This window comes from Sarcophilus harrisii, chromosome 6 (assembly GCF_902635505.1).
Source record: "Sarcophilus harrisii chromosome 6, mSarHar1.11, whole genome shotgun sequence".
Lineage (NCBI taxonomy): Eukaryota > Metazoa > Chordata > Mammalia > Dasyuromorphia > Dasyuridae > Sarcophilus > Sarcophilus harrisii.
Window position 1 is genome coordinate 234507797 of NC_045431.1, and position 25031 is coordinate 234532827.

General features: G+C 66.0%; 4 protein-coding genes and 1 non-coding gene across 5 annotated transcripts; 4 read left to right on the forward strand and 1 right to left on the reverse strand.

Annotated features, from left to right (window-relative positions):
- Positions 1-341: 341 nt before the first annotated feature.
- On the forward strand, positions 342-2301 carry RPLP2 (ribosomal protein lateral stalk subunit P2). The gene is made up of 5 exons (XM_031942585.1): positions 342-480; positions 918-1041; positions 1212-1260; positions 1988-2089; positions 2179-2301. Exons 2-5 carry the CDS (start codon positions 919-921, stop codon positions 2253-2255), a joined length of 351 nt encoding a protein of 116 aa, XP_031798445.1. The 5' UTR covers positions 342-480; position 918; the 3' UTR covers positions 2256-2301.
- LOC111721504 lies at positions 1443-1576 on the forward strand. The gene has a single exon (XR_002770664.1). It is a non-coding gene; the product is annotated as a small nucleolar RNA SNORA52 (small nucleolar RNA).
- A 2063-nt stretch (positions 2302-4364) lies between the features above and the next one.
- Positions 4365-10203, forward strand: PNPLA2 (patatin like phospholipase domain containing 2). Its single transcript, XM_031942539.1, has 9 exons — positions 4365-4551; positions 5816-6048; positions 6483-6548; positions 7068-7277; positions 7663-7723; positions 7916-8119; positions 8769-8901; positions 9277-9399; positions 9475-10203. The coding sequence occupies exons 1-9, from the start codon at positions 4365-4367 to the stop codon at positions 9710-9712; spliced, it is 1455 nt and encodes a 484-aa protein (XP_031798399.1). The 3' UTR covers positions 9713-10203.
- Positions 10204-10599: 396 nt separating this feature from the next.
- Positions 10600-12832, reverse strand: LOC116420080 (basic salivary proline-rich protein 1-like). The gene is made up of 3 exons (XM_031943585.1): positions 12663-12832; positions 11524-11953; positions 10600-10839 (listed from the first exon to the last, which is right to left on the reverse strand). The coding sequence occupies exons 1-3, from the start codon at positions 12830-12832 to the stop codon at positions 10600-10602; spliced, it is 840 nt and encodes a 279-aa protein (XP_031799445.1).
- Positions 12833-12899: 67 nt separating this feature from the next.
- Positions 12900-24230, forward strand: CRACR2B (calcium release activated channel regulator 2B). Its single transcript, XM_031943586.1, has 12 exons — positions 12900-13090; positions 16770-16777; positions 17482-17674; positions 17754-17865; positions 18368-18581; positions 19668-19807; positions 19985-20061; positions 20271-20363; positions 22750-22958; positions 23255-23326; positions 23600-23654; positions 24066-24230. Exons 1-12 carry the CDS (start codon positions 12953-12955, stop codon positions 24141-24143), a joined length of 1389 nt encoding a protein of 462 aa, XP_031799446.1. The 5' UTR covers positions 12900-12952; the 3' UTR covers positions 24144-24230.
- The last annotated feature ends 801 nt before the right edge of the window (positions 24231-25031 follow it).

Genomic DNA, 25031 nt, shown 5'->3' on the forward strand with positions numbered 1-25031 from the left:
CAGGGAGTTCTCGGCTGCACCAGGCATGCGCAAATCGAAGACGCCGGAGTGAGTGGGAGCCGGGGTGGGGGGTTTCGGCGGGAGGTTCGCCCTTGGGAGCACCCTTTCCTCCTTTGCGAAGTCGCCAATAAAGACTGAGACTTCAGGTGTTTTCGGAGGTCTTCAGTGGCCCAAGGGGCTCCGATTCGGCTCGGGCGGGACTTCCTGCCGTAGCCACCGAACCCTGGCACCCCTGCGTCCCGGCGCCGATGGTCCGGCCTCCCCAGTGACGTCAGCGCGCCCGGGCGGAAGGGGCGGGAGCGGCGGCATTGGTCCCGGAGGCTCACGGGTAGAGGTTTAATCCCCGCCCCTGCGGCCCCCTCTTCCTTTCCCGGCCTTGACGCCGCCGAAGTTGGACTCGCTGCGCTCGTCGCCTCTCCCGCCGCCCCCGCCGCGCCACATCGCGACCTCCGGCCGGGCCCCGAGTAGATCTCAGACCAAGTGAGTGCGGGGACCAGGCGCGGCCGGGTTCCGGCGGCCGCTTCCAGGCCCGGGGTGCGGGGGCCCGCGCGGCGCGGCCCGCCTCGTGCGGCCCTTGGAGGGCCCGGCGTCCGGCCGCTGTGAGGGGCGGCGTTACCGGGCCCGCAGTCCCCCGGGCACGGAAGGGACGGCTCGTTGCCCCTCTCCCGCGGGAGAGCGCGGAGGCGGTTTGTCGGCCACAGCGGGGCGTGCTGGGCGCGTGGCCCGGGAGGCGCCGGCGCCCTTCCCCCTCCCGCGGCGCCCTTCCCCCTCCCGCGGCGCCCCTTCCCCCCCCCCCCCGCGCCCCTTCCCCCTTCCCCCTCCCGCGGCGCCCTTCCCCCTCCCCCGGCGCCCTTCTCCTCCCCCGCGCCCCTTCCCCCGCGCCCCCTCCCCTGCTCACGGTGTCCCCCTCCCCGCAGGATGCGCTACGTGGCCGCCTATCTCCTGGCCGTCCTTGGCGGCAACGATTCGCCCAATTCCAAGGACCTGAAAAAGATCCTGGACAGCGTGGGCATCGAGACCGACGAGGAGCGGCTGAAGAAGGTCAGTGGGGATCCCCGCCCGCGCGGGGCCGATCCGGCTGGTCGGTTGCCTGCGATAACCCCCTTGGAGAAGCCCGCTTTGGGTGGGTTTCCCGGGGACGCTCTGGAGCGGGACCCTTGCCCTTTAACCCTTTCCTTGCCCTTTAACCCCTCCCCCCCTCCATTTCCTAGGTCATCAGTGAGCTGAGCGGCAAGAACATAGAAGATGTGATCGCCCAGGGTAAGGAAGTGGGGGGGGGGCGGCGTTTTTTGTAACCTGCTTCTGCCGGGAACCCAGGAGCTCATGTAAACAGTGCGGGGGCAGGTGTGTTTTCTGCTGCGGGTTCAGTCTAGGAAGCGATTAGGGGCCTGAGCTGGAGGCCAGCGGGCTGCGGCCCTCCCAGGTTTGGCCCTGGTTTGTTCCAGTCCATCCTAATTCCTGCTGGTCACATTGTACCTTCCAGGTTTCGCTGGTGGACCAAAGCAAAGTAGAAACCCCCCCCTGGTGGCTGTGGCGCATCCGTGGGCTCGCAGCCAGCCGGGGTCTCCAGACACCATCAGACTTTGGACAGCTAGGCAGACGGGGGGAGGGCTTGTCTCCACACACCCCAGTCCTTCCAAGGAACAGCCTTGGTCCTGGCCGCTGCTGCCCACATCCCGACTCCTTGGCCCGAGCCCCGGGGCCACCGGCTGACCCAACCTCGGAAGCTGGACCAGGGGATGTAGCCTGTTTGCAAAAGGATGGTGGGCCTGAGAAAATGGGGCTGCTGGCCATACGAGGGGCCGTCCTTGAAGGTCCCGATCCAAATCAGCCGGGGAATCAGGGCTTCAGAAGTGGAGTCTGTTAGGCTCTTGTTTCAAACGCCAGGTCTTGTGTGGGGTCCTCCAGCCTGGCAGGGGCACCTCTTTCATGTGCAGCTGCTGCCTTCCCAGGAAGGCTCCTCCAATGCCCTTTCTCCCATCTGCAGGGAGCAGTAAGTTGGCATCCATGCCCGCCGGTGGTGCTGTCCCTGTGGCCGCTAGTGCAGGTTCTGCTGCCCCCGCTGCTGGTGGTGCTGCTCCTGCTGCTGGTGAGTGTGAGCGGAGGGCTGGTGGGGGGGCAGGAGGGGAGTGGGGGAGTCAGGCTCCCTCACTGCTGCCCCTTCTTTCATCTCTGCAGCAGAGGAGAAGAAAGAAGAGAAGAAGGAGGAGTCAGACGAGTCCGACGACGATATGGGCTTTGGGCTCTTTGACTGAGCATCCACCCCTGATCCCAGAGCAAATAAACCTTTTATTTAAGAAGGCCGACTCTGTGGTGTCTAGTGGGCCAAGGGTAGCAGGGTAGAAGGTGTTCCGAGCCAGGATTCGGATCCTGCCCAGAGGGCCCTGGAGCCCTCACCTCCACTCAGAATGCCTCCTTTCTGACCCGGGGCTCTGGGATAGCCCCATGTGGGCCCAGGAATGTGACAACAAAAGAATTGGGCAATTGTTGAGCCAGAAATGGGGCTTGGGGCTCTGCCATTGCCAAGGCAGAGTGGGAGGGGCAGCCTGTAGCTGTGGCCTGAGGGAGGACAATGAAAGAGACTGTGCCAGCCTGGGAGGGAGGGCCAGCGATGCTGCAGACCCTTGGCTGTTTTCAGAGGGAAGGGTCCCTGCCAAGGTGGCAGTCCCAAAGGTCTTGAGGGGGCTGAGCTTGGGCCCTGGGGCCCCTTCGTGGTGTTGCTTTTGTTGTCCCTGCATCTGCTCTCCCTGGTTCTAGGTGGCAGTTGAAGGCTGGAGTAGTTAGCTGGACCTGCCTCTTGTGGCCCTGGAAGGATGTGCACTGGGGCATTTTTGTGCCCGCATTGGGGAGAGGCTGGTTTAAACGCCTATTAGAGCTGGGGAGAATGAAACATGTAGGGAAGTGGTTCCTGCCCCCTCCACTAGGCCTCCCAAGAGGCCCTTGGAAAGAGTTCTGGGCATTCTGGGAAGTGGAGCAAGGAGCAGGCTGTTCCCTTTATTCCTGGATATGGAGAGTGGGACAAGGGGGAACTTGGGGGGGGGGGGGGGGGGGGGGGGGGGGGGGGGAGGCCATGGGGGCCGGCCGTACTGGAAAGGAGGCCAGAGGCCCTGCATGCCGTGTGCTCCTGGTCCCCAGGAGAGCAGGCGGCCTGGCTTGCCTCTGACCCCCTTAAAGTAGGGCAAAGAGCTGGCCCAGCCAGGTCCCCACTTAATGGCCTCAGGTGGGCCAGTCAAAGGGAGGGCATCCCTGGGCAGCCCCACCCCCACTACCCGGGCTTGCTTTGGCCACAGCGCCTCCAGAAGCTCATTGACCCCTGGGTAGGACAGGGCCCTCTGGCTGTTGGACTTGGTATTGAATGGGAGCAATTTCCTCCTGGGAGCCCGAGTGATGTCACCCTTCCTTGCCTGAGTCACGGAAAGTGGGTGCGGGGGGCGGGGGGGGGGGGGGGAGGAGCAGAAAGATCTCTGTGCCCTGCTCCATCCCCCGAAGTCCGGGGAGGGGGGCGGAGGGAGCAGGGCCAAGGAGCAAGTGAGCTCGGCCCGAGAAATGCGCAAACGGCCCCAGGAAGGGTGACGTCACCAGGGGTGCGGCGAGGTCCAAGGGTAATTGGGGGTAGGGTGGGGCTGGGGCGGCAGATGACCTCTGATTGGCCAGAAGTCGCTGCCCTGCCTCAATCTGGGCACAAACAGAACCTGGTGACCCAGGCAACAGACAAAGCCGGCCCCGGCCTAGAGACGGCCTGGCCTCAGGTGGGGGGGCCGGTCCGTGTGTTGGGCGTTAGTGGGGCGGGGTGCGGGGGGGGGCTGGCCATGGGGGAGGGGCGGAGTCCGGGTGTCCTAAGAGGCCCTCCCCCCCCCGGCTCCCCTCCCCCTTGTACGATTGTGATTCTGGCTCGGGTGGGTCCGAGGCGGCTGCCCGGTCTCTGGAAGTTCGTGCGCTTGATGTGCGCGCGCGCGCGCTTGTGTCCCCGGGGCCCGACGGGCGCCCCCGGGGAGACTTGGAGGGCAGCGGCCGGTTCCCGGAACCGCGGCTCCCGAGGGGGCGGTGGGGCCACAGCGGGCTGGCCATTGGGTCCCCGGTGCCCCGGGCTCCGCCTCCTGGGGCGGGGCCCTAGGGGGAGGGGCTCCGGGCCAGGCCCGCCCCTCGGCCGACTCTCATAACGCCGCCTCCTCCGCGCAGCCGGCACAGCTGCCTCCGCCTCCCGAGGACTCGGACCGCCGCCGCCGCCAGAGAAGCAGGGAGGGAGCCGGCGCAGGCTGAGCCCGGCCCGAGCCTGACGTCCGGAGTCGGCCTTCAGCGGGCCCCCGGCCCATCCCCCGGCCCCCGGGCCCCCGCCCCCCCCGGCCCGGGCCGGCGCCCGCGCGATGTTTCCCAAGGAGACGGCCTGGAACATCTCGTTCGCCGGCTGCGGCTTCCTGGGCGTCTACCACATCGGGGTGGCCAGCTGCCTGCGGGAGCACGCGCCCTTCCTGGTGGCCAATGCCCGGCGCATCTACGGCGCGTCCGCGGGCGCGCTCACGGCCACCGCGCTGGTCACCGGGGCCTGCCTGGGTGAGCGCCGGGGCCGCGGGGCGGGGCGGGGGCGGGGCCGTGCTTGTTTTCCTTGGCAGGGAGGGCGGGGCCGGGGGCGGGGCCAGGCGGGGGGGGGGGCAGAGGTCCGGCCGCCCGCCTGCGGGAGGCTGGCAAGCGCCCGTTCGGTGCCCCCCGGGCCCGAGGCTTTCCAGCTCCCCTTCAGACGCGGGGGCCCGGCCAGACCCGCTCCCTCCCAGGGCAGCTCCGGGCCTCGGCCCCCCCGGGGCAGAGGCCGCCAGAGCGCGGCCCCGGAGGGCTTCCAGTGAGGGAAACTGAGGCGGGTCCGGAGCGGCCCCGGCCCGCGGGGCCTTGTCATCAGTTCCTCTGAGGGAGCCCCCCCAGGACCCTGGGGAATTGGGCCCCTCCCTGCCTGGGCAGCGGCTTTCCTGGGGCCCGCCCCTGCCCCCTCCCCCAGAGGTGGGCCTTTTCCCCATCCCCTCAGCTGGAGAGGGGAGGGGCAGGCTCTTCCCCCTCAGGCCCAATTCTCCCCCTCTGGGGGAGCGAAGGCATTTGACACCCCTCGGGGTCTCCAGGGCCCGAGGTCATTCCGGGCCTGGTCGCTGTGCGGAGCCCCCCTGGTGAGTGGGCCAGCGGGCTCCTTCCCACCTGGCCTTGGGGCCGCCGAGCTGGGAGGGCCTTGGGGGCACTGGCTAGGCCCTGCCTGGCCCTCAGCAGGGCCACCGTCTCGGGGGTGTCTCCGGGAAGGAGACTCCTTTCAGTGGTTCTGGTGGGGCCCTGCTGCCAGCCCCCGGGGGGGGGTTACAGACGGACCCCGAGGGTCCCGGCGGCCTCAGAGGGCATGCCCATCCCTGAGCTCTCAGCTCCTGCAGGCCGCTGCCAGAGACCGGGGTGCGGGGGCAGGAGCAGGGCAGACAGACAGGAGGCCGCTGGCCCCCTTTTTGGCACCCATCTCTGTGGGGAGGGCCAGGGCCCGAGAAGGGGCTCAGCGGGTCTCCCTCCGAGTCCCTCCCTGTGCTCCTGCCCGGACCAGTGACTAGAGCCCACCCTCTGCCCCGGAGCCGCGTGGGCCTGGGCCTGGAGGTCTCCCACTGCCGAGTGGGGCCGCGGGCGCTGCTCCTTCAGCCTCCCGCAGGCGGCCCAGACTCCGGCCTCACAGGCTGCCCGCGGTGAGAGAAGCTGCCCTGGTCACGGTCACTCCCCGGGGGCAGAAAGCCCAGGGTGGCACCGGGGAGTTGGGCAGCACCGGGGCTTGGGCGCTCCTGATGTCCTGGTCTCTCTCCAGGGGAGGCCGGGGCCAACATCATTGAGGTGTCCAAGGAGGCGAGGAAGCGCTTCCTGGGGCCCCTGCACCCCTCCTTCAACCTGGTGAAGATCATCCGGGGCTGCCTGCTGAAGACCCTGCCGGCCGATGCCCATGAGCATGCCAACGGGCGCCTGGGCATCTCCCTCACCCGCGTGTCAGATGGTGAGAATGTCCTCGTGTCCCACTTCAACTCCAAGGAGGAGCTGGTCCAGGTGTGTGTGTGAGACGCCCTATGGGTGGCGGGGCTTGCACAGGATTGGGGGTCCCACAGGGTCGGGGGGTCCCACAGGGTCAGGGGGTCCCGCAGGGTCAGGGGGTCTTGAAGGGTCAGGGGGTCCTCCAGGGTCAGGGCGTCTTGCAGGGTCAGGGGGTCCCACAGGACTGGGGGGTCCCACAGGGTCGGGGGGGTCCCACAGGGTCGGGGGGTCCCACAGGGTCAGGGGGTCCCGCAGGGTCAGGGGGTCTTGAAGGGTCGGGGGGTCCTCCAGGGTCAGGGGGTCTTGCAGGGTCAGGGGGTCCCACAGGACTGGGGGGTCCTGCAGGGTTGGGGGCTCCCATAGAGTTGGGGGCTTGTGCAGGGTCAGGAGCCCTGTAGGGTCGGGGGCTCTGGGCTCATTTCCGGCTCTCATTCCTCCGTCTCTCCCAGGCCAATGTCTGCAGCACCTTCATCCCCGTGTACTGTGGGCTTATCCCTCCGACCCTGCAGGGCGTGGTGAGTGTGGCCCCTGGCAGGATGGGGGGGACAATGGAGCTGGGGAAGCGGTTTCCCTGGGGGCCGGCCCTTCCCCCAGGTTGCACAATTGTGAGGCCTCCTTTGGGGAAGTTCCGGGGCCAGGTCTGTCAGTGCCACCGCGGGGGCGCCTGAGCCCTGGGCAGGGCGGGCAGAGTGTCCAGTCTGGCCCACTGGGTGAAAGGCTAGAGTGGGAGCTGGCAGCGGGCGGGAGTGGCTAATAATAGTCCCGGAGAACAGGGAAGGAGGGAGTGGCTCCGTCAAGGAGCTCCCAGACTGGCGGTGGGCACGGGGGGTGTGTGCCTTGGGCAGCGGGCACAGGGGGGCCTCGGGCAGCGTGCACAGGGGGGCCTCAGGCAGCGGGCACGGGGGGCCTTGGGCAGTGGGCACAGGGGGGGCCTCAGGTGGCGGGCACAGGGGGGGCCTTGGGCGGCGGGCACCGGGGCGGGCAGGGGAAAGGCGGGAGTCCGAGACCACCGCCCACCTGCTCGTGGCCTGCAGCGCTACGTGGACGGCGGGATCTCAGACAACCTGCCCCTCTACGAGCTGAAGAACACCATCACCGTGTCCCCGTTCTCCGGGGAGAGCGACATCTGCCCCCAGGACAGCTCCACCAACATCCACGAGCTGCGGGTCACCAACACCAGCATCCAGTTCAACCTGAGGAACCTCTACCGGCTCTCCAAGGCGCTCTTCCCTCCCGAGCCCCTGGTGAGGGGGAGGGGCACTCGGGGGGGTTACTCAGGGGGTGCTGGCTGTAGGCCGGGCCCTTTAGAATCATGATCTCATCTGGCCCCCGGAGGCAGGAACTGCTCTCAACCCCGTTTACAGATGAGGGAGTGGAGGGAAGTGAGCTTTCCAGTCCCAGGAGCTCCTGGCCCGGGAGCCACGTCTGGCGGAACCGGAGGGGCTTCGGGCAGCTGGGGGAGGGCCCAGGAGCAGCTGGGGGCCCAGGAGCCGGGGGGCCGAGAACAGGGGTTTCAGGATGAGGGGAGCCGGGGACAGCGGAGGAGGCCCGAATCCACGTGGGGAGGACCAGGCTGGATCCAGAACTTCCCCCCCCCCCCCCGCCCCCCCCCCCCCCCCCCCCCCCCAGGTGCTGAGGGAGATGTGCAAACAGGGCTATCGGGACGGGCTGCGCTTCCTGCGGCGGAATGGTGAGTGGGGGCCTGGAGGGGGGCCTCAGTCTGACCCGTGGCAGCCCCCCCCCAGCTCCAAACCAGGGCCTTCCCTCTGAAAGGGGGAGAAGGAGGCCGGGGGCGGGGGGTGGGGGTGGGGGTGGGGAGCTGGTCCCAATGCTGCCCCTGCTGGGGGGACGCAGAGGTGCAGACCTTGTCTCCCCTGACCAGGTCTCCTGAACCGCCCCAACCCCCTGCTGGCCTTGCCCCCTTCTGGGAAGGTTCTGGAGGAGGAGGAGGAGGAGGAGGAAGGGCCAGCGGCCGCCCGGGGGGCAGTGGTCCGAGCCCGGGTCGGGCAGCACGAGCTCTCCCCGGGGGGCCGGGGCCCTGCTGAAGACCATATCCTGGAGCACCTGCCGGCCAGGCTCAACGAAGGTAGCCGTCCCCCCACCCCCACCCCCTGCACCTGGCTGGGGGATTGTGCCCACACGCGGGCTCTGGCCTCTGACTGCCGGCCCCAGGGGGCCTCCCAGGGAGCTGCTGCAGGGGCCGGAACCCTGGTCAGGGCAGACACCGGGGCTTGGGCCGGGGTCCCGGGGGGGGGGGGGGGGGTGGAGGGCGCGGGCCCCGGTCCCAGGGTGGGGGCTTGGGTGGGAGGTGCCCGGGGGCTGAGGAGTGAGGCCGACGGGGGCCACTAGGAGGCCTGGGGACCAAGGAAGAGCTTCATCCAAGGATGGGGTGCGGGGAGTGACCAAAGCGGGGGGTCCGAGCTCCTGGTGAGGGAGGCCTGAGCGAGGGCCGGGGCTCAGGGAGGGGCCGAGGGCCGGGAGCTGGGGCACCTGGGGGCAAAGGAGGGAAGCAAGGAACAGCTCAGACAGTTTTTGTTTCCTTTTTTCAAATCACGGGTAAAAGTCATTTTTCTCGACCATTAAGAAACCCTTGAGCTGCAGATTCCCTCCCGCCCTCGGGAGGTGGCCATGTTGCCCCCCCCTCCCCGCCGAGTGCCCCCAGCCCTTCCTGGAAGGCCCCGCCCCCGAGACCCGCCCTCAGAGAACACGTGCCCCCCCCCCCCCACCCTTTGCAGCCCTGCTGGAGGCCTGCGTGGAGCCCAAGGACCTGATGAGCACCCTCTCCAACATGCTCCCCGTGCGCCTGGCCACGGCCATGATGGTGCCCTACACGCTGCCCCTGGAGAGCGCCGTGTCCTTCACCATCCGGTGAGTGTGGCCGGGCCGGGGCGGAGACAGCCCGGAGACCCCCAATCTTCCTTCTCCCTCCTCCTTCCCCCTCCTCCTCCCCCCTCCTTATCCCCCCTCCTCCTCCCCCTTCCCCTCTCAGGGCAGCCCACAAGGTGGGGGGGAGGCTTCCCCGAGGAGGCGCAAGGGTTGGAGGGATCGGCTTTGGGAGCAGGGAAGGGATTTGTGTGTGTGAGACCCAAATGTGGGGGGGACATGGGGGCCCAGAAGTAGCTGTGACCATGATGAGGAAGAGCCCTGCAGGAGGGGGTCCCCTGGCTACAAGAGGGAGGAGAGGGGGCGTTGGGGGCGTTGGGGGGCAGGGCAGCCCCCACCGTCCCCCTCCCCCACCTCCAGGCTGCTGGAGTGGCTCCCCGACGTCCCCGAGGACATCCGCTGGATGAAGGAGCAGACGGGCAGCATCTGCCAGTACCTGGTGATGCGAGCCAAGAGGAAGCTGGGCAGCCACCTTTGTCCCAGGTACGGGCGCCGAGGGCCGGGGGAGGTGGGCGCTCTCCCCCCCAGCCCTCCCACCGCCTCGCCCTTGCCCCGCAGGGTCTCCGACCCCCTGGAGCTGCGGCGGGCCCAGTCCCTGCCCTCGGTGCCCCAGTCTTTCTACGGAGACTTGCCCCGCTGGATGCGCAACAACCTGTCCTTGGGGGACGCGGTGGCCAAGTGGGAGGAGTACCAGCGCCAGCTCCTGCTCGGGCTCTTCTGTACCAACGTGGCCTTCCCCCCGGATGCTCTCCGCATGAAGCCCCCCTCGGGGCCGCCCGCCCTCCCCCACCACTGAGAGCCCCCCTTCTGCCGGGGCCTGGGGGGTCTCCAGCTCTCCCTCAGAGGAGAGTCCCGTAGCCGGGGCCTGCCCCGGGCTTGGTGCTTCTAGACAGAGGGGGTGAGGGGGGGAGAACCGGCCCCTCCCCCTCCTCTTTCGGTCAGGGAGGGGCCGCCCTGGGGGCCTTCCCTGCCGAGTGGGCTGAAGCGGGGGCTCCTCCCCAGTCGGGGGGCTGCGGTCTGGAGCCGTGATGGGGGAGGGGAGGATGGTGCCCCCTGTGCCTTATTTCCCCACCTTTGCCCCCCCTCCCGCCCCAGCCCGCTTTGGGGGCTTGAGACCCCCCAAGGAAGCGAAAGCTGGAGCTCCCCTGGAGTGGCCAGCCCGGTGTTGGGAGCCCTCCAAGAGCAGTATTACACCCCGCCCCCGCTTGTGCCTCCCCCTGCATTTAAGAGGAATGTATGCAGAACTATTTATTTTGGTGAAAAATAGATGTCGTAATAAAGGCTGGAGCTGGGCTGCTGCTTTGTGGGGGGCGGGGCTGGGGGGGGGTGAGGATGGAGGCGGGGCCCTGGCCACAAGTCCGGCCCTGCTGCCCTTGGGCAAGGACGCCCCTGCCAGTCTCAGACGGGAGGGCAGCTGGCCTGGAGACCAGGGGGCCTGGAGGGCGGTGGGAGTCCAGGAGCCTAGAATCCAAGGAATCTGGAGTCCGGGGAGTTAGAACCCAGGGGGTCCGGGGTCCAGGAGCCTGGAATCCAGGGGGTCTGGAGTCCGGGGAGCTAGAACCCAGGGGTTCCCTACCTGGGAATCGCACTGTCTGCAAAGCTGGAGGCTCTGCAGCTGGCAGATCCAGATCCCACCTGCACGCCTGTACCCCCTCCCCCTCATGCCCCTTCCCCCCATTGCTCCTAGTCTGGGGAGGAAAGGGGGCAGCCCCCAAAGGTCCCCTGGCCCTGGGGCCAGCTTCTTTCAGGGGGCTGGGGGGAAGGGTTCCCAGGCCCGGAGCCCAGGAAATTGTCCCGGGGCCGGGGCTTGCGGGGAGGGGTGTTGGGCTTAAGGGGAGTGCGGGGGGGACCAAGGGCCCTGGGGCCCCAGAGGTGCTCCGGGGTGGGGGGGAAGGGGTTCCCAGGCCGGGTTGGCCGGGGGCCCTGGGGGGGGAGGCAGAAGGGGGCCGGGAAAGGAATGGAGGGGGCTGGGGTGGGGGGGGGCCCTAAAGGTAAAGAATTTGGGGCAAAGGAAACCCTAAAAGGGAAAGGAAAGGGAAAGGGGAAAAGGGCCTTAGAACCCCCGGCCTTAAAGTGGGAAAAAGGTTCGGGAATAGAAAAGGAAAAGGGGCCGAGCCCGGGCCCAAAAGGGGGGTTCGTTCCCGTCCCCAAAGAAAGGGGAAAACCCAGCAAAGGCGGGGTGCAGAGGCCCCCAACCCCAGCTCCCTCCTCAGGGCCCAGAGAGGGAAGGAGGGCCTGCCGCCCGAGTCCTGGAGGCCCAAGGAGCCCAGGTGTTCCTCCCAGGGGGCCCTACCCGCCCCCTTCCCTCATCTCTGGGCTGGAGCTGATCTTGTGCCAGCAGGTGACCTCCCCTAGCAGAGGGGGGGGGGTGGGGAGGGGGCCAGGAGCCTCCATCCCAGGCTGTCTCACAGAACAGTGAGGGGCAGATCTCTTACCCTTCCCCTTCTGGGAACAGCACAGGGGGATGGAGCAGCTCCCTCAGCTCTGGGAGGGGGCATGGATTTTCTGGGCGGATCCTCCCTCCCCCCCCCTCCTCCTCCCTCCCTGCAGAGATGAGAGCGGGGCCCCAGTCCGAGGGAGAAGTGCTGGGTGGAGGAGGAGACCTACGGCCACGGGAGTGGGGGGGTGGGGGGGGATCTGAAGTGCCGGCCCCCCTTCCCCACTGGGGCTGAGCCCCAGGCCCTTGGAGGCTTTCCTACAATAACGGAGACAGAAGAGCGGGAGAGCCTGTCGAGCCAGTCCCGGCCTCCTTGTGTCCCTAGAGGCAGGGGCCTCCCGGGCAAGGGGCCAAATCTGACCACGCTGGCCCTGGCAGGTTCCAGGGGGAACCCTCCCGCAGCCCTCCCCATGCACTCGGGCGGCCGGGCCCAGAGCATCGGCCTGGAGGATGCTCCGCGATATCCGCTCCGGGCTCCCAGCCTGCAGGTGGGGGCTGAAGCTGGGCCCGGGGCAGCCTGGGGAGGGCTCCGCACTCCATCCTCGGGGCAGACTTCCTGAGCCCCCGCCAGGCGGCTTGGCCCGGGCTCCTCCTGCGCTCCTGGGGGCAGGGACCAGGACCCTCTACTCCCTCCTCAGGACAAGCCCCGCAACCCCCCCCCCCATCCCACTCGGCGCGAGGGGGGAACAAGCCCGCTCAGAAAGGCCCCCCTGAGCCAGGGCCCAGAGACGTTCCCACCCATGGGGCCCAGAGGTCCCCAGTAAACATCCTGACACCGGCAACCTCCCATCATGTCTGGTCGAGGCCGTCTCTGGGTCTCTGTGTCTGTGCATCTAAGTCTCTCTGTTACTATCTCTCTGTGTGTATCTATGTCTCTGTGTGTTTCTGTGTGTCCTTATCTTTCTGTGTCCGTGTCTCTGTCGCTGTCTGTGTATCTGTGTCTCTATCTCTGTCTCCCTGTGTCTGTGTCTGTCACTGTCTGTTTCTCTATGTCTATCTCTCTGTCTCTCTGTATGTGTTTGTCACTGTCTTCTATCTCTGTGTCTCTGTCACTGTGTCTGTGTCTCTGTGTATCTGTTTCTCTCTGTCTCTGGTATCTCTGTGTATCTCCCTGTATCTGTGTTTCTCTGTCACTGTCTCTCTGTGTATGTTTCTATCTCTGTGTCTCTACTCTGTCTCTGTGTCTCTGTCTCTCTTTCTCGCCCCCCTACCCCCACCCCGGTCCCTGTCAGTGGTTCTGGTCCTTCCCAGCCCTAAAATCCCGCCGGAGTGTGTGTGTGTATCAGGAAAGGGGCTCCCGGAGACATACCTGGAGCCCCCGGCACCCCCTTCACTCTTCCCGCTCCCCTCTGCCCCGCGGCCACTAAGTCTTGGGGCCCACAAGTACGGGGCCAGCGGGATCCCTGCGGGGGGGGGGGGGCCGCCGGGGGCGGGGTTCCGGGAGGCAGCGGCCTGCCCCCAGGGCGTCGCCCCCCCCATGCGGTCAGGAGCACCCGTGGTCGCCCCTCCCCCGGCCCCGGCCCTCGTTTCTCACTGGCCCCCTCTCCTTCCCGGTCTCCGGCCGGGGCTCCTAAGCGCTGGCCCGGCGGGAAAGGGGTTATGTGGCGGGCCGGCCCCTGTCCGCCCCTCCCCCTCTCCGGGAGGAGCCGCGCGGTGGCCCGCCCCGCCCTCCCTTCCCCATCCTCCCCTCCGGGCCCGGGCCCCGGGCAGCCCGCCGCAGGTGCGGGCGGCTCCCAGGTAAGAGCCGAGGCGAGCGGGGGGCTCCGCTCCAGGGTGGCAGGGACCGGGGCACCTCGGCCCTCGGAGCCGCACCCGTCCCGGCGCCTTCCTCCCCCGTCCCACCACGCCCGACCTCTGCCGCCTCTGGGCCGCCCCCCCCCCCCCCCCCCCCCCGAGCTTCAGCCCCAAACGGGACCAGAGCCCCGTGGGGCCCGAGGGCGGGGGGCCGGAGGCGGGCGCAGCAGGAGGACGAGGGGCGGCGGCCCGGAATAGGGCACAGCGAGGGAGGCTGGACCCGCGGCGGGCGGGCTGGACTGAGATCCTCCGCACCGGCGGCCGCGTTCCGCTCCAAGCGGGGCAGCGGCGGGGGGGGGCGGGACCGGCGGAGCCCCTGGGGCGGGGAACGGGCGGGGCCCCTGGGGCCGGGAGGCTCTCGCCAGGTCACTTCCCCCGGCCCCCAGGCCTGCCACAATCCCCCGTTGGCAAACCGGCCCGGGCCAGCTGGCAGCGACGTCTGGCCACTCCAGCCCCATTTCTTCCCTCCCCCCTGCCCCTATCTAAGGGGGGAGAGGAGCCTGAGCAAATGGAGCCCCGAAATCTCGGCGCTGCCTCGCCTTCCCCTTCTGAGCCGCTGCCCCCCCCCTTTGCGGAATGCGAGGAAGGGGCCGCTCTCCCTCCCTCCTGCCCTCCCACACGCAGTGACAGGTGCAGACCGGGGCCCTAGGGTGCGGCCGAAAGGCACCTGTGGGAGAGGAAGAGGCTGGCACGGGATCCCGGAGCTTCATTTGTTCTGGGAGAAGCTCTGGGAGGAGGAGACACAGCTGGGGTCCCTGCACCTGCGGGAGTGGGGGGGGTCAGAATACTGGGCGCTCCGGGACCCCTCGGGGAGCAGCTGGATCCCCGGTCACGGGCCTGCTGTGGGTCAGCCGCGGCTGGCAGTGCCGGGCTCCGGAGCCCCGAGGTGCCCCTCGCCCCGGCCTCCCGTGGGGCTTTGGGCTGAGATTTGAGCTGGGGAAGGAGGTTGGAGGTGAGTCACGGGGCCCTCCCGGGCCGCACAATGGGGGGGGGGGGGGGCGGACGGATAGGGGGGGCCTGAGAGGTGCGGGGGCGCAGCTGCCACGGGGTGGGGGTGGGGACTGGCACACGCTCTCCCCCGGGCAGGGCCCAGAGTTCTCCGACCTCTGGGAGGTCCTGATATTAAAGCGATTAGGTCACCACGTGAACGGCCCCTCCCTGTTGGCCCAAGGTGTCCCGACGGGCTCCTTAACCCTTTGTGTCCCGGGGAGATGCTCACACTTGGCCCAGCTGGCCCGGCTGTGGGCCTGAGAGTGCAGCACCTGGCTCCTCCGCGGCCTTGAGGGAGGGGCTGCGGGCAGTCCCGATCCTCCCAGCCAATGGAGCGCAGGCTCTGCTCCAGGCCGGCCTCCTAGCCCCACTCTCCAGATTCCGGAGCCCCCGGGGAGTCTGGGAAAGAGGCGACTCCAAGGGTCCCAGGGGAGTCCCATTGGAAAGGCCGGCTCCCTGGCTGTGGCTCTCCCTGTCTTCCCTTCTTCCCCTTCCTAATTCCATTTCCCCTTCCCCTTCCCCCATCCTTTCCTTCTTTCTCTCTCTCCTTCCCTTTTCTCCATCATTTCCTTCCTCCCTTTCTCCTCTTCCCTTTTCTCCATCCTTTCCTTCCTCCTTCTCTCCCTTCCCCCTTTTCCATCCTTTCCTTCCTTCTCTCTCTCCTTCCCTTTTCTCCATCCTTTCCTTCCTCCCTCTCTCCCCTTCCCTTTTCTCTATCCTTTCCTTCTCCCTTTCTCCTCTTCCCTTTTCTCCATCCTTTCCTTCCTCCTTCTCTCCCTTCCCCCTTTTCCATCCTTTCCTTCCTTCTCTTTCCTTTCCCTTTCCATCCCTTTCCTTCCTTCCCTTTCTCCCCTTCCTTTTCCTTCCTTTCCTTTCCTCCCTTCCTTCCTTCTCTCCCTTTTCCATCCTTTCCCTTCCCCTTCTCCTTTCCTTCCTTCCCCCTTTTCCTCCTTCCTTTCCTTCCCTTCCCCCCATCCCCTTTTTCTTCTCTCCCTTCCCCCCTCCCCCCCTTTGCCCATCCCCTTTCCTTCCTGCCCCTTCCTTTCCCCCATTCCCTGGGCCTTTAACCCTTCCGGTTTTTCCCCCTCTTTGGAGGGAGGCCCCGTTTGGGAGGCGGCCGGGTTCCCACTGCCAGACCCACCTGGCCCCCCCGCCCAGCCAAAGGGCCTTACCTGGGCCTTCGCCCTTTCCTCCCCCCCCCTCCTGGACCTCCCACCACCTCCTCCTCCAAACCTCCTCCCCTTTCTCTCTTTTCCTTCTTTTCCTGACCCCAGGCTTCCCCCTGCCCCTGGTCCCAGGGCCTTGGAGGCCAAACCCTCCTTGCCCCCAGCCTCCCTCCAAGGCCCTTCCCCAGCCCAGGCGGGGAGGGGAAGCCCGGGGACCCTTCCAAATTCAAGCCCAAGGTCCCCTTTCCCCCCCTGGCCTTTTGCCTCCACCTTCACCTTCCGCGCTTCTCCGGCTTCCTTCCTTAGAAGGCCTCCTCCCCTTTTCTTCCGATTGGTTCCCTGGGCCCGCCAATTTTTGGCCATTCCCCAAGGGCCCGGTCCCTTGGGGACTCCCGCCCCCCGGCCTCCGCCTTTCCCGAACCCCTTGTTAGGCTGGGGGGCCTGGCCCGGGCCCCTGGTTAATCCGCCCTCCAGGGTTCAAGAACCCTTCCAAAGGCTTTTGGGAGGAGAAGGGAAAACCCTGGACTTTTGCTCCTTACCCAAAGGGCTTTTCCTCCGCACCTTATTGAACCAGGTCCTTTATTGGTTTGTAAATTTAATGTTTTTGGGTTTGTTGGGATACCCAGGGTTGTTTGAGTGTTACTGGGGGTTGAAGGTGTGAAGCCATGTTTTTGGGGGTGTGGGGTTAAGAGGAACTGGAATTGGGGTGAAGGGAGGTTGTGGTTGTGGGAGGGGGAGGAGGGTTGGAGAAGTTTAAAGGGCTTTGTTTGGTTAAGTGCAGTTTGTGTTGGAGGTGAGTGCATGTGTGTGTTTATTGGAAAAGGTGTTTGGGGAGGCCCATGGGGTGTGTGTGTGTGGGTGAGTTCATTGTGTGTGTGTGGTGAGTGTAAAGGAGGGGTGTGAAAGGGCATGTGTGTGTGTGTGGAGGTGCCAGGGGTGGTGTGAGTGCAATGTGTGTGTGGATGTTTCAAAAGGGGGGAGTGCATGTGTGGTTTATATTAGGGAGAAAAATAGGGATTATAGGGCTAAATGGGTTTATATCAAATCCCTGTACAGGTGAGTGTGTGTGTGTGTGAGTGTGAGTGCATGTGTGTGTGTGTGAGTGTGAGTGCATGTGTGTGTGTGTGTGAGTGCATGTGTGTGTGTATGAGTGTGAGTGCATGTGTGTGCATATATATCTAGAGAAAAATAGATATAGCTATACGGATATATATCAAATCCCTGTACAGGTGAGTGTGTGTGTGTGTGAGTGTGAGTGCATGTGTGTGTGTGTGAGTGTGAGTGCATGTGTGTGTGTGTGAGAGTGCATGTGTGTGTATATATCTATAGGAAAATAGATATAGCTATATGGATTATATCAAATCCCTGTACAGGTGTGTGAGTGTGTGTATGTCTATATCTATGTAGACTGAGCTCTCTCTCTCTCTCTCTCTCTCTCTCTCTCTGTATGTATGTATGTATCTCAGTATCCCAGGTATTTATCTCTATCTATCTCTCTGTGAAGACCGCCTTAGAATCAGCCGGAGTCAGGATGAGCAAACGTCCTTGGCCTTCATTCTCTGTCCAAGTGAGACGAATGGACACAGGAATCTCCTCTTCCTCCCTCCGCAGGAGCCACACTCGCTTATCTTCCTCCACCCCCTAATCCAGGGGTCCTCAAACTACGCTGGGGCCAGATGCGGCAGCGGAGGACGTTTATCCCCCTCCCCCAGGGCTATGAAGTTTATTTAAAGGCCCACAAAACAAGGTTTTGTTTTTACTCTAGTCCGGCCCTCCCGCAGTCTGAGGGACAAGGAACTGGCCCCTATTTAAAAAGTCTGAGGACCCCTGGTAATCCCTCCTACCATCCTCTGCATACACCCCAGGATAGTGGGCCGGGCCATTTTCCAAGCAAATGCTAATAGAGAATGGGCCAGTCGGTAGTTAGCCTCAAGTGCTCGGCTGTCCAAGTGCATCTGCTCAGTTTCAGCCCATTACAGCTCTCTATACTGAGATCCCCCCCCCCCCGCCCCCTCTCTCTCTGTCTCTCTCTGTCTCTCTCTATATATATATGAAGAGAGAGATATAAATATATATCAGATCTCTGTACAAGGTGTGTGTGAGTGTGTGTGTGTGTGTGTAAGCACGTTCACTCTCATGGGAGGGGGAGGGGGTGCTGATTCGTCTCCCCTCCCCCAGCAGGCACCAGCCGCGTCCCAGCATGGCCGGCCGGGGGGGGCCCCAAGAAGGGGATGGCCCCCCGGGGGAGGCCCCCCAGCCCCCGAGTGAGGAGTCCGGGGGAGACCCCGGGGAAACGCTGGAGAAGGCCCGGGAGCTTTTCTTCCTGTGTGACAAGGAGGCCAAAGGCTTCATCACCAAGGCGGACCTGCAGGTGAGGGGGAGCCCGGCCGGGCCCGGCCCCGCACCCGCCGGCCCTTGGGGCCCTCACCGGCTCGGCCTCTCTTCCCCAGAGGCTCCAGAACGAGCTTCCCCTGACCCGGGAGCAGCTGGAGTCCGTATTTGAGAGCCTGGACCGAGGGCACGCGGGCTTCCTGACCCCCCGAGAATTCAGCATGGGCCTGGGTGAGTGAGCGGCTGGCACCTGGGCGCCGGGCACCCGCACGGGGATCTGCGCTCGTGGCACGCCCCCTCCAGAGCGGGGCCCGGCCTTTGTGAGCTGCCCAGGAGACGGGACTGAGCCTCCCCAGCTGGGGGTTTGGGCGGCCTGAAGGCCCGCCTGAGCCTGGGGTCTCCTGGGTCTGGACCTGGGTCCGCGGCGTGGGGTGGGAGAGCAGCCTGAGGAGCCCTCCTTGCCCGCCCCCTCCCTGTGTGACCTGCGTCTACTCGGCCTCCTCCTGCCCCCCTCTCCCCACCCATCCTGAGCGGACCCAGGCATCCACCCCCCCTCAGGGGTCGAAGGGCCCGACTTCCTCCTATTCCCGGATGGAGAACAGGGCGGAAAAACAGGAAACTTGGGTGGGGGCGCAGGATGTGCGGCCTGGGAGCCGCTGCTGGGAGTGGGAGGCGTGCTGGCGGGGGCGGGAATCCCAGCTCCGGGACCATGCTCTGGCCCCCGTCTCTGCAGGAGCGTTTGTGGGAGCGGAGATGCCGGGGAGCGGCCCCGCCTTGGGGTCCCAGGAGGAGACCTTTGAGTCCGGCTGGCTCCCGGGGCCCGGGGCCCCGGAGGAGGAGGAGGCCGGGGAGGGGGACCCGGGGCCCCTGGGGCTGGGGGCCGCCCCCGTCCTGGCGAGGAGCGGCCGACCGGCCGGCGCCGCCAGCTGGGGCCCGCTGGGGGCAGGGTTGGGGGCGCCCGGGGGGCCGGGGCCGGGCTTCCGGCTTCCTTCAAGGGGTGTGGTTAAGGGGGGAAATTGGTGCCCTACGTTGGTGTGTGCCGGTTTGGCCGTTCCCCGAGGGCTGTGGCCAGGATGTCTTTAGTGCCGGAAGCATTTCCTTCTGCCTTTTGCCCCGGGGCCGGGCTGCAGGGCCCCAAACCATCGGAAACCCCATGACAGGGAGCGGGCTGACCCCCCCAACACAGGGTGGCTAAGCCCCCAAACAAGGAGCCGGGCGGGGCCCCAACAGGAACCATGCTGGAGCCCCCCCAGACACAGGAACCATGCTGGAGCCCCCCCAGACACAGGAACCATGCTAGAGCCCCCCCAGACACAGGAACCATGCTAGAGCCCCCCCCAACAGGAACCATGCTGGAGCCCCCCCAGACACAGGAACCATGCTAGAGCCCCCCCAACAGGAACCATGCTGGACCCCCCCCAACAGGAACCATACTGGAGCCCCCCCCCCGCCCCCGGCACAGGCAGCAGGCCCAGAGCCCTGGATCTGCCTCAGTTTCCCCTTCTCAGGCCCTGGAATAAGGGAGGCCTTTCCTGGGGGCAGCTGGAGACGGGAAGGGGAGGGTTGCTCTGGCAGGGGGCTGCCCCGGGGCCAGGGTGAGGCCGTCTGACGGTGAGGGACGGCCTCCAGAAAGAGCCAGGCTGCTGATGTGCGTTCCCAGGGCACGTGGGCGGGGCCCGGTGATCTGGACTTGGCCTGAGCTGGGGCCTTGTGTCAGGCCATGGCCGAAGGGGAGGAGCACCGACTGCCCAAGTGCCTGAGGAGGGAGCAGGTGGAAGGGAGGACTCAGATCTTGGCAGAGGGAAGCTCGAGCCAAAGGAAAAGGGAGAAGGGGTCAGTGAGGGAGCATGGCTCAGAGAGGGCCGCTAGCAAGGATCCAGGGGTCTCAGTGGCCCCCGAGCCAGCACAAGTCAGCAGGTGGTGGGGAGGGAGGAGGGCGTGCAGGACATTGATGAGCTTTGTTGGGGAGCCCCAGTCCTGGGGGGAGGGGCGCTGGGGGGTGTCCCCCATGACCCCTGGCCCCATCTCCGCAGGCAGCACCAGGTGCGAGCCCTGGCTGAGCTCGGGAGGGCCCGAAAGTGGGGAGCCGAGGATGTGCTGCTGCCGGTCCTCCCGCCTGGGGAGGGGCGAGGGGGCTTGGGCGGCCCCCCAGGGGAGCGGGCGCTGGGGGGGGGCGTGTCAGGGGGGTTGGGGGAAATTTGTGGGGTGCTGTTATATGGGGACTTTGCTAGGGGGTGGGCCTCGCGGGTTATGGGCACGGCCCGAAGCCCCTGTGGGTAAACACACACAGAGAGAGACTGCGGGCCCAAGTGCTGGGGGGCCTTGGGGAAGTGGGTCCCCTGCCTCCCAGGCGGGCGACCCGAGAAGGAATCGGTGTTTGGAAGAAATGGACAGCAGATCCTGAGGCGGGAGCGGCTGCAAAACCAGGTCTGGGGGTGTCCCGCAGCGCCCCCCCTCCCAGCCACCCATGGCCACAGGCGCTGGGAGGGGCCACAGAGGGCCCGGCCCCCTCCCGCATGTCAACAGCCCTTCCCTGAGGCAGCCCGGGTGACCTGAGGTTCCCTTCTCTGGGAAATGGGCACAAGCCTGGTGCTGGCTTTGAGGGGCTGCGACGCCACCTGCCCCTCCCCCCACAGGACTCCTCCCGTCAGGACCGGCTCAGTCACATCCTGCAGGAACTGCAGAATCGAGACCAGGAGCTAGATCGGGCCAGCCGCGGCCAGAGGGAGGTGAGGGCGCAGGGGGAGGGGGAGGGAGGGGGGGGGGCGTGGCGGGGGCGAGAACTTCCTAAGGCTCCGGGCGTCCCTGGGGGCAGGGCCATCTCTGCCAGGCTCGGAAGCACCCCTCCGTGGCCCCCAGAACTGCTTGGTGGGAGATGATCCCCATCCCGGACCATCAGAGCCTCTGGGTCACTCCGTGATCCCCTCCTGCCTCCCCGGGGCAGCATCAGTGGAGCCCGTGGTCCTGCCCGGTTCCACCCCTGCCAGGGCAAAGTTCCACCCCGCACCCTCAAAAGTCCCCGAGGAAAGCTGCATCTTTACTCAGTCTGCTTGGGGGGACTGCTGGCTTCCCTCAGGGCCCACCTTTGCCTCAGCAACCCTGGAAATCTGAGGATTGGCCCAGTGCTGGGCTGCAAGTACCCACCTCCCTCCCTCCCCCCACCCACCCCCTCTTTCCTCCCTCTCTCCCTCCCTCCCTCCTTCCTCCCTCTCTCCCTCCCTCCCTCTTTCCTCCCTCCTCCCTCCTTCCTTCCTTCCTTCCTCACTCCTTCTCTCCCTCCCTCCTTCCTCTCTCCCTCCCCCTTCTTCCTTCCTTCCTTCCCTTCCTTCTTTCTTCCCCCCCTCTTTTTCCCTCCTCCCTCCCTCCTCCCTCCCTCCCTCCCTTCTCTCCCTCCTTCTCTCCCTCCCTCCCTTCCTAAACAGCCCACGATGCCCCACCTTCCACACTTGGGGCCCAGAAGGGGCCTCACTCGGGGCATCTGGGCCGGGTCTCAGGCAGACCCTCCCACGAGATCCCCCTGGGCTGCATGAGATCGCCATCTCCTTGTCTAGCTCTGGAGCTTTTCCAGGAGGCTTTTTCCTAACAGCCACCAACCGAGTGGGTTATGCAAGGGCTGTTCTCTCCAGAGGAGAAACCAAGGGCTAGAAAGCTGAGGGGACCTGCCCAGGGTGAGCTGCTGCTGAATGTGGAGCCTGGGCTCGAACCCAGGCCGTTTTCTTTTGGTGATGAAAGAATGGAGGGAGCAGGGAAGCATCGCGAAGCTGGGGCTCCGCCAGGCCTGCCTCAGTCCTTGCCTGGAGGGCTCTGGGGTCTTGGGAAGGCAGAGCCAGAGAAACAAAGTATCAAGGGACAAAACTGGGAGTGATACAGTTACAAGTCTCACCCTTCCCTTCCCTTCAAGGGATCATTGTGTCCCTGGCCTGTGGGGGGCGCTGTAAGAAAAGGGGACAGAACACCTGACCCCGCCAGGGGCAGAGCCAGAGAAACAAAGTATCAAGGGACAAAACCAGGAGTGATTCAGTTACAAGTCTCGCCCTTCCCTTCCCTTCCCTTCAAGAGATCATTGTGTCTCTGGCCTGTGGGGGGCGCTGTCCTTTATAATAGAGAAAAATCATTAAGTACAAACCTGTGACCCTCTGTGTTAGCCAACAATCCCCCTCCCCAGTCCCTACCTCTCTGTGGGGGGGTGGCGGCTGGGGGTTCTAATTGCTCAGAAGAGCCTTTCTTTGAGGGTCCTTTTCACTGTCGCTTTCTCCTTCTTTGCTCCCTCAGACCAGGAAGAATCCTGGCTCGTTGGGCCTTTGGCCCCAGGAGCACATTTTGTGTTTCTTCTCTTTATGCTGATTCTCTATTTATATATGTCCTTGTTATCCACTGTCATACCCCATGCCCCGGGCCGATCATTACTGTCACACCCCCTGACCCGGGCTGACCAATAAGCCCTCGCTGAACCTGAAGGAAAGAGTTGTCATTGAGGCAAATAGAGAAATCCTTCCGGGCTCCGGGTGTGGCAGAGGGCCTGGACGCCAGGCCCTGGCCTAGGCAGGAGGGCCCTTGCCCAAGCTCCTCATCCCCTGCTTCCTTGCGACTCGGTGGACCAGAGCAGCTTCCTTTCCTCTTGTTCCTTGAGCCCCCTCCGTCCCTGTCTGCACTAGGGAGTTGGGCCCCCTCTCCCCACACCCTGAAGGCTCTGGGAGCCAGGATTGGCTCCCATGCTCCATGAACTCTGAGATTTCTTCCGGGGGGACACAAGGCCGGCTGTGCCCTGGAGGGGCTCCCATTTGCTGGGCCTCCGAGGAGCCGTCTTGGATCTCCCCAGGTTCCGGAAGCTGTCTCTCGTGGGGCAGGGAGGAAGATGGGGGGCCTTGCCCAGAAACACTGCTTCCAGCCGGCAGGAGGGCGCCCAAGAATAGCATCAGATCATGGCAGGCCTATCCCTCCCCCTCCCCAGCCAGGGGGCTCCTCGGAGAGCACAGCAGAGGAGCACTCCTCAGACGAGCAGAGGATGCCCGTGTCCGGGATGCTGCTCCCCTGGCCCTCCGCTCCCCTGCGCCACTCCCGCCCGTGGCGTCTGGGCTGCAGGCCTGAGCCTTTCTCCCTCCCGCCTCCTCCCAGCTAGAGCAGCAGCTGCAGCAGCGGACGTCGGAGCGGCTGGAGATGCAGGTGCAGAACGCCCAGCTCTGGCTGGCCAATGAGGAGCTCCGGACCCAGCTGGAGCAGAGCCGGGCCCAGCTGGAGCAGAGCCGGGCCCAGCTGGAGGCGGCTCAGGAGCAGCTGCTGCAGCTGCAAATGGAAGCCCAGGCTGAGAAGGAGCAGAAGCACAGGTCCCGCAATATGACTCTGGGCCCGGGGGCGGGAGCCCCTGGGATCTCGGCCTGTTCTGAGAGCAGCCCTGCTACCTCAGTTTCCCTTGTCTTTCCTTCTCTTCTTGCTCCTCCCTCCCCTCCCTGGAAAGGAGCCAAGCATCTACCCTAGGGGGACTCTGATCCTGGAGAGAGGGAGGCTGGAGGTGGCCTGATCTCTGGGGACCCAGCAGGGCCTGAGGGCACGAACCACAGGCATCGAAGGGGGAGGTCAGTAACGTCTGCGCTATCTCCCTAACGCTGCTCCCTGTCCACAGGGATGCGGTCATTGTGTCTAGGAACATGCAGAAGGAGAAACACAGCCTCCTCCGGCAACTGGAGCTCCTGAGGTCAGTCTGGGGCCGAAGCCGAGCTCGGCTCCTCGGCCTCTCCTTTTCCCAGACCTCCCTTTGACCAGACCCAGATTCTGAAAAACTCTCCCCCTCTGACTTCCTGGCTCCCCTGCCGCTGCCCTCCCTCATTAGCCTCGATGGCTCCCATGTCCCCCCCTCGCTCATTTCTGTCTGCATGGCCCCCACTTCATTCCTTTAGCACTCAGCTGAGGACAGAGTGCCCCCCCCACCCCGCTGATGTCCTGTTCTCTCTCCCAACTGCGTCACCAGGGACCTGAACAGGAGGCTGCGGGATGAGAGAGACGCCTTTGACGCCAGGAAGCTGGTTAGTGGGTGGAGGAGGAAGACTCCAGCTCCTCCTGCCCGGCTCCCCCGGGGTACCTGCTGCTGCGGCTGTGGGTGCTCCCAAAGGGCCCTCGCCACCGGGCCCTGATGGGGGCAGCCCCCTCTCCGTCCCGCCGGCCCGGCCCCAGCAGGAGTCTCCCCGCCTCCATCTCCAGCCGTTCTTCCGACACGTCCCGGCCACAGCGCAGCTCCAGAGTGCGCCATCCTGGGGAGGCTGTGAGGGAGCAGCTCCCCATGGGAGCTCTGCTCACTTCTGGGCTGGGCTGGGGGAGGGGCCGGGGTGCCCCAGGGGGCCAGAGGAAGGCTGGGGTCGGGCTGGCAGCTGGGCCGGGCAGAACCAGGCGTCCACGGCTGACCCTGTGGCCGGGGCTGAAACCTCTCGTCCCCCCAGCTCCTGGCCCAGGAAGCCACGGCTCTGCTGGTCTCCAGCAAGCCTGGAGGCCGCGGCCTCAGCCCTCGCTCAACGTGAAGGACTAAGACCCTGCAACATCAGTGCTGTCCTGAGTAGCCTCCGTCGGAGCTCCCATCTCCAAATAAACCCGGCCATGCACCCACCGGCCCTGGGCGTGTTTGTGGGGCTGCGGGGGTGGGGTGGGGGGTGGGGGCCACGGCGCAAGTGGGCGCTGGGCCTGCCACTGACCTCCACGGGCAGCCCCTGGGTCCGAACTGGGGGCGGGACAGAGCTGGGGGCGGGAGGGGGCGGTCTGGAGGAAGGCAGGCTCTGGCACAGGCCCCAGGAGGGGGAGGCTTCCAGGTGGGGGGCGGGGCAGAGCACCAGGAAGCTCTCCGCCCACCAGGCTGGGCCCTGCGCCCTTACTGCCTTTTACCCGCTAGGTGGCGTTGGCTGTTCTGATGCTGGAGAGGTTGGGGAGGGGGTGGGCCAGGGGCTACCGGAACCCTCATTTGCCCTTTCTGAGGCGGGCTACCAAGCCCCTGGCCTGGCTGGGAGCCTGGGGGCTCCTAGGTGCCTTGGAAGTCCTGGCGGCCTGGGAGACCCTGGGGTGGGGGCCCTGGAGGCCTTGGGAAGCTGGGGGACTTGGGGAGCCCTGGGGGCCCAGTGACTCCCTTCCCACCCTGTGGGAGCGACTTGTCGGGCCCCTCACTGCCTAGAAGGGGGAGGGAAGGTGCTGCGGGCCGGGCCGGGCCGGGGGCTCTCTAACTGCTATCCCAGTGGATCCCCCGGGGGGTGGGGCCGTTACTTATCCCCCTTACAGGTGAGGGACCAGGGTCTCCCGGCCGCCAAGCGTCCGCCCCCGGGCCCGCGCTCTGCGCGCCTGGCGTCCCCTAGCGGCGCCTTTAAGAACCTTCCCCCGGCACAGCTCGGGAGGCCGGGAGACGAAACCGGCCCGGCCCGTTT

Coding starts and splice junctions, on each gene's coding strand:
- LOC116420080 (XM_031943585.1), bottom strand. CDS start 12,832: ATGGGGGGGGCGACGCCCTGGGGGCAGGCCGCTGCCTCCCGGAACCCC. Junction 11,954..12,662: donor GGGGGTGCCGGGGGCTCCAG/GTATGTCTCCGG, acceptor CCCTGCCCCCAG/GAGCGCAGGAGGAGCCCGGG. Junction 10,840..11,523: donor ACCCCCCCACTCCCGTGGCC/GTAGGTCTCCTC, acceptor CTCCCCCCCCAG/GGCCCCCGGCCAACCCGGCC.
- CRACR2B (XM_031943586.1), top strand. CDS start 12,953: ATGTGGCGGGCCGGCCCCTGTCCGCCCCTCCCCCTCTCCGGGAGGAGC. Junction 18,582..19,667: donor TGGGGCCCGCTGGGGGCAGG/GTTGGGGGCGCC, acceptor CCATCTCCGCAG/GCAGCACCAGGTGCGAGCCC. Junction 20,364..22,749: donor CCAGCCGCGGCCAGAGGGAG/GTGAGGGCGCAG, acceptor GCCTCCTCCCAG/CTAGAGCAGCAGCTGCAGCA.
- RPLP2 (XM_031942585.1), top strand. CDS start 919: ATGCGCTACGTGGCCGCCTATCTCCTGGCCGTCCTTGGCGGCAACGAT. Junction 1,261..1,987: donor AGAAGATGTGATCGCCCAGG/GTAAGGAAGTGG, acceptor TCCCATCTGCAG/GGAGCAGTAAGTTGGCATCC. Junction 2,090..2,178: donor TGGTGCTGCTCCTGCTGCTG/GTGAGTGTGAGC, acceptor TCATCTCTGCAG/CAGAGGAGAAGAAAGAAGAG.
- PNPLA2 (XM_031942539.1), top strand. CDS start 4,365: ATGTTTCCCAAGGAGACGGCCTGGAACATCTCGTTCGCCGGCTGCGGC. Junction 8,120..8,768: donor GCCGGCCAGGCTCAACGAAG/GTAGCCGTCCCC, acceptor CACCCTTTGCAG/CCCTGCTGGAGGCCTGCGTG. Junction 9,400..9,474: donor GGCAGCCACCTTTGTCCCAG/GTACGGGCGCCG, acceptor CTTGCCCCGCAG/GGTCTCCGACCCCCTGGAGC.